This window comes from Corvus hawaiiensis, chromosome 2, assembly GCF_020740725.1.
Source record: "Corvus hawaiiensis isolate bCorHaw1 chromosome 2, bCorHaw1.pri.cur, whole genome shotgun sequence".
NCBI lineage: Eukaryota > Metazoa > Chordata > Aves > Passeriformes > Corvidae > Corvus > Corvus hawaiiensis.
The window spans coordinates 58,732,344-58,744,550 of record NC_063214.1 but is presented as its reverse complement, the minus strand read 5'-3'; the positions used below and the strand labels follow the sequence as shown (position 1 = coordinate 58,744,550).

General features: G+C 37.3%; 1 protein-coding gene across 10 annotated transcripts in view; it reads left to right on the top strand.

Annotated features, from left to right (window-relative positions):
- The window catches only part of FNDC3A (fibronectin type III domain containing 3A), a 112,634-nt gene that overhangs the window by 58,797 nt on the left and 41,630 nt on the right, over positions 1-12,207 (top strand). For 7 of the 10 annotated variants that reach the window (XM_048295262.1, XM_048295260.1, XM_048295263.1 and 4 more), the window contains 3 exons: positions 4,074-4,150; positions 8,771-9,008; positions 11,535-11,807. In XM_048295262.1, the coding sequence (XP_048151219.1) occupies positions 4,074-4,150; positions 8,771-9,008; positions 11,535-11,807 (588 nt within the window). The remainder of the gene's footprint in view (positions 1-4,073; positions 4,151-8,770; positions 9,009-11,534; positions 11,808-12,207) is intronic. The other 3 variants (XM_048295268.1, XM_048295270.1, XM_048295269.1) reach the window with 1 other exon arrangement.

Below are 12,207 nucleotides of genomic sequence, written 5' to 3'. Positions count from 1 at the left end.
ATCCTAGCGATGATGCAGCGCTGGTAATTTTGCTACACGTTTATGGTGGCTGTAATGAGCATAATGTGGTTTTTATAGTCTGCTCAAATAGACACGTTGGAGAAGTTGACCAGCTATTGCTAGGGGAAGGAGGTATTTCTCCTGTTGATGGGATTTTAGGACGATAATTAATTGAAAATGTGATGAAACATCTGTTTCTTGGGTTCAGTTCCATTAAATCAACCCTTAGTGAGTTTGATGAGACATTTTTCAATAATAAGTAGCACAGTTATGTGCTACAATGTTTCTTTCCCCCACTCTGTAAGAGAACTTGTATACCTGAAAATGTATGAAAGATTTGAGACCTCCCCTTACCAGCAATCAAGTCATCAACATTCATTAGACAGTGATTTGAATGAAATCAATTCTATTTATGTGCAATATGGAAAATTAGATGTTTCCTTAACATGAATTCCTGATGCTGTTGTTTGCTGATACTTTATAATAACTCTCACCTCATGGTAAAACACACTGGTTTTGCCATGCAGCAGTCCAGCCAATACCTAAAAACATGAGAATTCCTCTTGCAGTGTATTTCACTAAAGGAGATCTGAGATCTTCACATTAGCAAAGAAAAAATACACGTTTTTATAGCATATTAGCATTTTATCTTCAGATAAAATTTTTCAGGTTGTAATATGCTTCCTGTCAAGAAATCAGTAATCTTGCTGTAAAACACAATGTTTATTAAAAATACCTGTGAAGTGTGCCAACTTTTTGTCCCATGCTTACTATTTCCTTGGATGTCCCTCTAGAAATTTCTTTTCACAGCCACTTGGAAATCTAATCAGACATAAATTAGGGTTCTTGAATATTCAAAATATGTTTTCAATAATTCTGGTACTTTAAAGTGTGAAAGGTGGGATGCAAGTTTTGAAACTACTGATTTGACTCTGTTCTAGCACTGCAATATTTTTTCAGGTTCATACATTCAGTTTATGCCTTTATTTTTGTGACTGCTAGATTATGGTATGCTGAAAATGGCTTTGTGGATCAACCTTTGTACTGGATTGGAGATAACTGCTCTGTGTTTGTTAGAGAGATTAAAGTGCTAAATAAGTGAGCTTTAAAAAGGTTGTTAAACAATATTCTCTAGATGCTTAAAACAAAACAGCCAAACACAGATAATCACCAGTTCTCAAAGAAACCACTTGCTCATGTGAGTTTCGTCGTCCCCCAAGGACATTGTGTTCCTTAAGAAGTTCAAGTAAACGCGGTCTTAATTTTCCATTTACTTGAAACTTATGTAGTTTAAAATTGTGAGTTTAATGGAAGTGTCAGCGTTTTGTACTCATTATAGAAAAAGTGAAGGTAAGCAATGCAAGATACAAGTTGTATACAATCCACCTTCTTATGTAAGAATTTAAACCATTCTTTGCTTCAGTGGCAGCTTACAATAAATGTGCTTCCATTATTTTTTACCTTTTTGAATTTATTGTAATAATGTAATGCACTATTTGAAGTTTCTCTTGCAGCTTTTCACTTTCATTTCTTTTTAGCACTTCATACTCAGGAGAAACTTTTGCTGAAACAGTTTTGAGTTTCAGATGAGCAAAAACAAATGAGATTGTTCAGTTATATCTTACTGTAGTCCTTATATTCTTAGCTGTTGCACAGATCAGTGAATCATTCATTAAAGACCTTGTTCTTAGAAAGTCTCTTCACCCCCTCCCCCTGTTGTGGGTTAGCATTTGGTTGATAATAAAGCTGTGATTCTTTTTAGGTAACATGTTTACAAACTTCTGTGTCTTATTCTAAAGAAGTTCCTGTAATATGTGTAATCAAGTTGGATTGCATGCTACTTTTCTAAGGAGTGCTTTTCATTCCTTTTCCCTGCTCTTGGCATTCGGACAGAGGTACCTTTATTTTTCTGTCAAGTCCATACTTACCAGAATGAGGTATGCTAATCTTATGTACTGTACTTAGCATTTACTTAGTACTTTCTATTTGCAGATCCTAACAGAGTTTAAGGTGGAACTATGAATGCCCTTTCTGAAGTATTACTGAAACTGCACTAAGTTGGATTGGCACTTTTGGTAGCTTCAATATACTGAATTGGAAATCTGGAGAATGCAGCCTACAGTATCTAAATCCCAACCTTATGTCTTGTCACAAAACTTGTTCAAATTATATTGTGTTTCAGTATTTCTTTCATTATTAAACTTCAGTGTTTGTTCCCTTGTGTATTTAAAACACAGTAATGTAAAGATGTCCCTCTTGAACCTGTACCAATGTGCTTGCTCTGATAGAGGCCAGTATCAAGTACTAAAGGGGACAGCATAAGGATAGGACAGGCACACAGAAGAAACTTCCTTGTTCCTGAAACAAAAGTAATACTTACTTTTTACAGCTCTTAATAGATTACCTCTCCCAATCTGAACCTAATCTTTAGTTTCTCCAGTGTTCCTAAAGCAAGGAGTTACACAATTTAGCTGTGCATTTTATGAGAAATGCCCTTATCTGTTTTAAAACTTATCTGGTGAATTAGTTTACTATCTCTGATTCTTGCAAATGAGAAGCTGTAAATTATCTATCTTTCCATTTTTAAGTGTTTTTTAAATAGGTCTTTTACTGTTTCTCTGCTGCCAGCCATTTTAACCATCTTCTGGTGGAAGAATCCTGGTCTCTGTAATATTTCCTGATAAACAGGTGGAAAGCCACTGTAAACGTTCTTTTTTGTCCTTTTCTAATCCTGTGTGTTCTTTTTGAAAGGTGGAATCAAACACATTGCTCAAGGATTTGAGGTACAGCGTGAATTTATACCACAGCGTAATGATGTTTTCTGCTTGTTCCCTGTTCTGTTAGTAATGATTTTTTTAATGTTCTCTTTCTTTCTGCGAATGCCACTAAACAGCATTGGCCGGTATTTCTTTAGAAATCCATGTGATAGCTGCTTATTCCATCTGATTTATGGCTTATCATTGTAAATAAACACTTCTGGTTTTGTCCAGGTGCATCATTTTGCACTTACCAACACTATTCCTTCTAGGATTTTGTCATCTGGTCCTTGAGCACTTTGATATCCTTTACAGCTCTCTGAGAACATAGCAACAATTTATCACCTTGCTGTTCATTTTCTTTTCTGGAAGCTTTGTTTAGTACACTGAACAGGTTATTTGGGTGCCTGTGGGACTCTTTTTTTGGTCACTTGAAGGACTTCAAAAGCTGGTCATTTACTTCTCTTTGTTTCCTGTTCTCCAATCAGTTATTCCTGGAAAGACCTTTTCCCTTTTTAACCAAAGGCAGCTTTACTTCTTTAAGAGTCTTTGGGAGACATTGACAAAAAGCTTTTTGAAAATCCAACTATGTGACTGCATCCCTAGGCTCTTTGAAGGTACCTGATTTTCCAGGCAATACTTTATCTACAAATGCCACCTTAACACATTCCCATTGCGTCATATTTATCTAAGTGTGTGTAAACTCCTTTCTTTTTGGTTTGTATGGTACAAGGATCACCATGCTGTCATGACTTTTCTCATTACTGGAGCAGACTTATTAGTTGGTAATACACTGGCTTTTCCCTGGGACCTTAAGTTAGTGTCTTGTTTGCCACCCCCCACTGCTGTGGTACTGAGACTACTTTAGTTTATAAGACCATAGTAAAAAACAGCAATATTGTAAGTCATTTTCTTTATAACTCTTAACTGAATACTGTCTGGTTTCAGCAGTTTGTTTCAAATATTTTTGTTTGTTTGCTTCTTGTTTATAGTCTCTTTATTGTCTTTTCATCTTGGGACACTTCTTTTGATTTGTCATCTGTTGAGTTTTGACATGAGCTCTTCTATGAGCTTATTGACAGAGATGGGAAAAATACCTGCTGGGGACTTGGTTTTAGCTTGTTTCTGGTTTTGTTCAACTGGTTTTTAGATTTCAAAGAGTGCCCTTTGCTATAATTTTATCTGTACAGTTCATTGCTTTTGTTTATCCATGTTATCTTGTATATTTTTCACAGAGATTTTGCAGTTCAGTATGTTCTTTCAGCTTTCTCACATTATTAAATGGTGCTGTACTCAATATTTCTGTAACCCACTTAGGTCCTGCTCAGGTTCCAATGATGTCCCCAAATGGTTCAGTGCCTACTATTTATGTGCCTCCTGGATATGCCCCACAGGTATGTCACTTCACTTCTTATTTTATTTCTTTTCATGCAAATTTTGGAATTGGAACCATAATCACTAATTCAGTAAAATAATTTCTTAGGTTTCAGTCACTGTCATCAAGGAAATAAGAGGAGATGTCCCCCAGTATCTCTGAGATGGGAGACTTCTCATGCAGTGTATGTGCCTGTTCAGTTATATATTAACTATGTACGTGACTGTAACAAGCACAGTTCCTTGCTGAGTTCAGAATCCTAATGTACTAGATGCCTTCTGAATATAAAATGCAATCATGACCCAAATAGCTGCTTGTGCAGGACCTGTACTGATTCCTGTGTTAGTGGATGTTTTCTCTTGGCAGCGATATAATTTATACATGTACATAGCTCATGTCTGGGCAGTTCCCTGCAGATAAGGAGCAAAACAGGTCAGTTGAAAAAGTACAGCAAACAGCATGGAAAAAATGTCAGCTGTCTGCTGGGACTAGGTTATCATATAATAGGTGTTTCTACCCCTTATCTTAAAATGGGGCTCTCATTTTTTCACTGCTGTGTGATTCCTAATTTAGATGCCTGAAAATTAAATGTGAGATAGATAACCTGGACATCCTTCAAAGTAGATTAAAAGGATGATTTCTCTTGGATATTTCTGACATGTGTATTATAATGAGATGTGTGGCCTTTTAGATGGTGCCTCTTTCTTTCCCTCACCTGTAGAACAAGTCTAGGGCTTAGTAGGTCAGATCTGGAAATAAGAGCAGATGAATACCACTCCCCATGATGTAAGTCTCTCTCAAGACCTTCTGTTGTTGTGACCAGTCTACCTCTGACTTAGTGGGTATCCAGTGGTGTACACGAAGAAGGGACTACAACACATAAAATATAACAATAAAGCCCACAGTGTCAACAGATGTTTGACAAATTATCTGAACAACATTTAAAAAAATTGTCCTCTAGCAAAAGAAAAGGCTGTTAGGGCAGGCAGACTACTACTCTGATTTTATCTTTTGTCTCTTGGAAGTTGGCTGATAAGTTGATTCTACGCATCCTTTGTAGTTGAGTTCCCAGACAGTCAGAAGAAAAATTACTTATAAATAATCACCAAAGTCCATATATCTTCAGGTCATAGTAAAAAAGTCCTGATTCCTATTAGAATTCATTTTTAAAGAAGTGAAAGAAGTTTAGAGCTAAATGAAAATTGGAATTTCACTGTATTTCTTACTTGTTTTCAGTTGATGAAGTACATATTTTAAAAGTTGTGTAACATGTCCCAGTCTGAAAAATATTTTTTTAATTAATTTATCCTTTCTTTGGGGACAATTTAAATCGAGCATGCTGAAGGGCTGGGCCTTGCTGAGGCCCACTTGTTAGCCTTTCACTGGAGTTTGTTAGTCCAAGCAGGTGGTGTTTTAGCACAGCACTCTGACCTTTGAACTGAAGGTGCCTCACATCCGTCCAGCTCAGAGTACAGGTGGGATGAGCTCATCTGCTGTTTTCATCTGAGTGAAGTACCATAGTCCAGGAAAATCCGTAGTTTATAAGCCTTCTGAAGTGTTAATTACTGACAAAACATAGCAGACTTTGAGGTCTATGATGGGAGTTCCTCTTACAAGCCAGAAGATTTGATAGTAGTCTGCAAACAGGAAAGTCTGACATTATCAAGCTAAGAATTTTCCCAGACTTACTTCAGTCCTAGCAAACTTCCATGGTTCCTTCAAGCATACTATATTTTTAAATGTCAGCAGCTGCAGCTATATTTTGAGTTGAATAGGAAACCAGCTAAATGTCCTAAGCTGTCAGCCTGGAAGAGCTTCAACATAACCATCTTTTGTCTCTCCATTTTCATTTAGTTCTATTATGTTTCTGCTTGCTTCAGTTCCTGTTTGGAACTGACAGTACAGTGTACTGTCCTCTGTTAGAAGTTGGGGATAACCACTGAATAAAAGATTCACTTTTCTTATATCACATGACTAAAAAGCAATTCATGAGCTGATTTCCTTTTCCCTTCCTCTTCTTTTGGAACTGTAGTTGTAAAACTAGACAGCACATCTTTATTCATCCTCTCTTAAGCCATCTACATTCACTGTCTGCAGTGAGTTTTACAGTGACATTTACACTCAACCAAACAGGCCTATGCCAGAACCACGTTGTATTAGCCCAGTTGGGATAATAGAGAGCTTGTTTACTTTTTAAACTTATAATTATAGACTTAGCATGGTGCTCTGACTGCGTTTTGGAACTTTTTTTTTTTTGTGTAGTTGTCTGCTAGAGGCCTACCATTGCGCAGATGTTAGATCTGGAAACACAGTTACAGACTTGTTAAACATAAGGTTCCTGCTGTTATGAATTGTTATTTCCAAGTTACTTAGGCTATTAGCAGACCCAAGCAAACAAGTTATAAACTAAGTAGTTTGTTTGTTTTTTAATGGAAGCTGCTTCCTACATAATCTGAGCCTACTCATAAAATCATAGTAAGTTGCAGTATTTAGGGGGATTTTGTAACCAAAAGGGACTTAAATAATTAAAACTACATTTCAGTGTTTAGAGAATTTCATTGGGCAGCAGAAGTTCTAGTTGTATTTACTGCTAATGTATTCTGCCTTTAGGATACTACACAGCTATGGTTACAGATTTAAATAGTATTGTCTTTAATTACTCTTTCCCAATAAAGGACAATTTCTGTGTACTGAAAATAACCCATTTTTTAAAGTCATATGGTATGCATGTTTTTTAAAGCTGTATTCACTTAAGTAACATATTAATTTCCAACTGTTTATTTATGTAAGTTAAGTGGGATCAGCTCCATTGCGTACACACTTCTATGTCTTCTGAATGTTGTTGCATATCCATGTTCTACTGTACCAGAAGCAGGCAGCTCTAGCTACAGTACTGTATCTCTCAGCACAGTGGTGATGTTTTGGAACAATTTCCTGTACCAATCTCACCTTGCATTGGTTCAGCTAGCAGGATAATTTGGGGATGTACAAATTAGATTGCTGGCAGAGAAAACAAAAGCAGAAGCTCTGTTCCAGATGTACCAGATGCACACCAACCCCTAACAGAGACATGATAAAACCAATGAGCTTTCCATCGTGGACTTGATGGAAGCATTCACTCTAGGGCGCAGGGCTAAATCTAGCCAAGCATGATTCCATTAACCTTAAACAGTGGAGCTGAAAGCAGCTTGGCACCAAGAGTTTTGATCTATTGATCTGTTCCTGTTGCACCAGGATGTTTATTGGTGTATGTGTACATGTCCCCATCTCATTTCAAATGTCAGTGAAAACTTATGTCATAGGGTTGCTTTGTCCCCTGCTGTTGAATGTAGTCATGATATTCCATTCTTCTTCTCCCCTTTTCTGGATAAATGTTTCATCTAAAACCTTACATTGCAGTTTCTGCTGTGACTTTATTCTACAGCATTTTACTAGGAAATGAAGAACAATTTATTCATTGGCATCCCTTACACTAAAGTTACTGACACTACGATACACACAAGTCAAATTATGCCAAGATCATCTGTCACCAACAGTCATGTATTTATGTGAATTTACAAACATTTAGAGAGGGTAATGATGTGAGGTGCATCAGGGGCAGACCCTTGTTTCTGGTCTAGTTGATGACCCACCCTTGTTTACTGAGAAGCATTTTCTGCTTCAGTACTTTATATGGTTTGTTCCCTTGTGCCTGCTCTCCGCCAGAGTCCCACATGCTGCCCAGCCCAGATGTGCTACAAGTACCATGCTCAGCACTCCTTAGCTCCATGCATCTTGCAGATTCTCACCATGGGATTGCATATGCTACTGCCATTGCTTGGCACTTCTGGCAGCATTGCTAAGGGCCACGCTCAGATACCTCACACAAAGGCTGTCCTGTCACATCTCCCATTGCTAATTTTTCACAAGCCCCTGCACTACAGAGTCTGCCAGAGACTGCCACAAAGGCCTCCATTTTCTCAGTAGCATGTGGCTTCCTTCAGGCTTCAAGACCTCTTAACAGGTAGAGGGATAGGGGGAGGAGAAGGAAAAAAAATTTTAGAACTTGACTTGTGAAGGAGTTTTGAGAGGGCTGACTGCCATCCTGGTAGTTTGTGAACAGCTTGATGCAGATGATGGCTGCTGCAGGGCCAATATGACAAGTGTCTCCTGGGTTAGTGTTGGTGGGCTGAGTTGAGGAGAGAGCAAAAACCAGACACTTCTTGCCTTTTCTCTCACTATTGATGCAGAGCGAGGTCTGTCAGTTCACCAGTTCATTTCTAGGGAGCAATCTAGTTGTTATGCTGTAGAGCAAATCCTACAGCAGTGAGACATACAAGCAGTGTGAATGAGGATGGAAACAGGACCCTTAGGAGAAGCTAGGCTCATGCCATAAATATACCAGGTTGTTTGTTAGATACTCTCAGATATTTTTTAACAGTTTTCTTCCCCACCACATTGAGAACTTGCTGCATTGCTGCAGTTAATACACTTAAAATAGGTAGCCCTTTATTGTCCCTTTCTTTTTTCTTGCTATTTCCTGTTTTCCTTTCATCAGATTTAAGGGGCTTACTATTCCTGATTTTGTTTAAGGATCTATAAAAACGTATTTTTCAGACTGTCATTTCTCTTTTGGTGTGTGGTGTCTCTCACTGTACAGGTCATTGAGGATAACGGTGTTCGAAGGGTTGTGGTGGTTCCCCAGGCTCCAGAATTCCATCCTGGTGGTCATACAGTGATACACAGGCCTCCACATCCCCCATTGCCCGGCTTCCTTCCTCTTCCAGCCATGATACCCCCTCCACCCCGTCACATATACTCACCTGTGACTGGAGCCGGTGACATGGCAACGCAGTACATTCCACAGTATCACACTTCACAAGTCTACGGGGATGTGGGTAAGTAGCTCATCAGATATTGCAAGTTTTGTCAAAGGGGATAATGTTCTGCTCATTTCCAGCATCTGTTACATTGTTGTGTGGGCTTTGTCAAGCAAGACTTATAGCTTGAATGGGAGTCATACACAAAAAATTTTATGTGGATACCAGCCTTGATTTGGCTGAAGTTTTTTATACCAGAAGTTCTTTTAATTTATTTCGTTGTCTGTTCAGTGATCCACTAAACATAGAGATTACTTCTTACATGTATCAGATTGTCCCAGGAAAGCAATGCAGAAAGTGTTTGTGGTGATTCAGCATTTAATTCCATGCCTGAGCACTGTTCTGAGATCTCATGTCTTGCAAACATCCTGTTTGAACCATGACATAGGAATTCTTAGTATTGATTAAGGAAAAAAGTGGTCCATTTTTCATAAAACTGTATGCATTTAATTGACTGTCCCTTTGAAGTCCAATTGGAGTAATGAAATGCCACTAACCTAAACTTAATAAAGTAGTTTAAGCTGTCTTTGGTAGTGCTATTGACATCTGCCTTTACTATGGTTTGGTGGCAGTGTGTTTGTGTTCTAGCTCAGGGCTGGGTTGTTAGATTAATATTTACATGTCTGGTAGACTTGCTTTTCTTTAGATAAGGCAGGTGCCAACCTTGAAAGACTTTCAGAGAGCAATTCTAGGTTGCTGTTTTTAGAAAAAGCTAGAAGCTGTGGAGAAGAAGGCTGAACACAACTTCTCAACATTCTGTGATACCATTAAAATAATCTAAAAATGGCCTTCATCTAATTTGTGAGCTTAAATAGTCAGGATGTATGAAGCGGTCAGATAAGAATATACCAATGTCTTGATCTTCCTGGAATTCTTAGTGTTTCTATATTCTTGTGTTGTACTTTATTTCTTCTTGCACTACTTTGATAACAGTACATTACTAGATGCTCTTTGGGTGCTTATTTGTAGTTTTATTAATTTCCTGATTTCTTGTAGATGGCAGTTGTTTGCTTTTAGTTTGCTAAATTAAGAAATTGGAGTATGATAATTAAATGCATCAAAGATAAATGATACTTCTTAATAGAATAATATTTTTTTAGATTTCTGCTGCCAGGTTATTTCACTTTAAGTATGAATTCAGTGATAATTTGCAAAACTGCTAATGTAAAAAAATATTGATAAAGTGGGATTTTTTATGCTTCCTTTATTTTTAATATATATGTAAAATGCCCTTGGGTTTAGGAAATTAAAGGATTAATACTGTAATTTGTTATTTATTTGCTACATATCTGGTATTTAATTCTGGATATCTGACTTTGGCTATAGCTTTCAAAAGTCAAAACCCACGGTTAGGCTCCTATTTCAGGAATCTAAATTTAAGGAAAAACAAACAAACAAAAAACCCCCACCAAAAAGCCCAAAAAAAACCCAGGCGCTCATAGAGTACAGTAGTTCCCTGACAGGAGCACTGAACTCTCTAAAGGTAGTGAAAATCACATTTCTAAATAGATATAGCTTATCTAGAAGTTGTCTGTCAAACTTTCTGGGAATTAAGCTGACTTTAAAAAAAAAGAAAAAAACAGAAATTGAGAAGTTCTCTAGTTTGTTTTTATTTTTATCCTTGCAAGGAAGTTCTTATTTGATCTTATTTTCAGTACTTCCTGTCTCATAAGGAATAACAAATAATGTATTCTTCTGACTGACTGATCCAACTTAACTGAAAATGAGCAAATTCTGTGGATTTTGAAAGATGTATTTTGTTTTAAAGCTTTCAGCATTTATCAGAAGCAGGGTTACACTGAGGAAAGACTTGGTATATTAAATCTTGAGTCATTAAATTGTTTCTAAGCATAAAGGTGAAATGAATACAAATGTTAGAACTGGACAGAAGAGTCCACCAGTTTGCAGTTTAATGTTATCAGTACTCTGGTACTGACTTTTTTCCAAAGCCAGTTCTGACTTACAGATGAGAGTTTGGTGCTGCTGCAGCAATGCCTCGGGTTGCTGTGTGCAGGTATAGTGCACTTACAAGGCCTAGCAGTACTGCCTTCAGTGTTTTAGTGTCTCTCCATTGCCCCATAGATCATAGGTTCTATGTTTCTTTGCTTTTATGGGTGTTTTCCCTGTTGATTCCTGCTGAAGCATCATTAAAGTATTAGAGTTCTAGTTGCATTCCAAAAGTTAAAATAATGGATTTTTAAATTTAACATTAGCTCAAGCCCCCTCCAGTGTAATAATGTAGCACATTTTTTCTGTATAGACTTTACCCTGTACCTTACAGCTCAGTAAAGATTATAGAAACACTTCAAGAATAATTTTTAAGTGGAGAAAAGATGGGAGAAGGAAAGATTACACTTTCTTCCCTAACATATTGTTAATGTCCATTTAGTGTGTATCAGTTTACCTGCTGGACAATTCAGTTTTCAAATAGGAGTAGAGATAAAGTTTTACACACAGGTGCACATTTAACTCACATAGCATTTTTAAGTAGATTTTTAATTAGATTCTGTTCTTAATGATTTTTTTGGTCCTTCCTTCATTTAGATACTCTGCCTGCTCATGGAAGATCCAACTTTAGAGATGAAAGGTCTAGTAAAACATATGAAAGGTTACAAAAAAAGTTAAAAGATCGACATGGAACTCAGAAGGATAAGTTAAACAGTCCTCCATCATCTCCTCAGAAAAGTCCTTCTCCTACAAGTGAACCTAATGGACTTACAAAAGGACAAAATGTAGCTGGTATAAGCACAGGTTCTACCAAATGCAAGTCTTTGGGTAAAGGAAAAAGCAATTCTCAGACAGACTCAGAAGTAGAAGGTAAGTGTTACCAAAAATACTGCATACACACGCGTATTAATATATGATGTAAGTCCAGTGTCTGGCTGAGCATAACATTTGTAAATAGAACACTACACTTTGACAGTCTTGCAGTGGAGTAGCAGCCTGTAACTGCCCTGACTTATGTAGAATGGAGTTAAGGGTGATCAACCTGCTCGTCACATGGGAATGTGGGCCTAAGAGAACAAAAACTGCTGGTATGGAGGTCTCCATGTAAATTTGAGAAAATATTATGAGTCATACTTCGTAACACTCAACAAAAATCTCTGTTTTGTTCGGAGCGCTCGGGTTTTAAGAAATCCCTGAATATTGATGGCCTGCTTGATATTATAGAAAACATGGAAAGAATCAAGTGTCTGAATCAGGTAACATACATTCA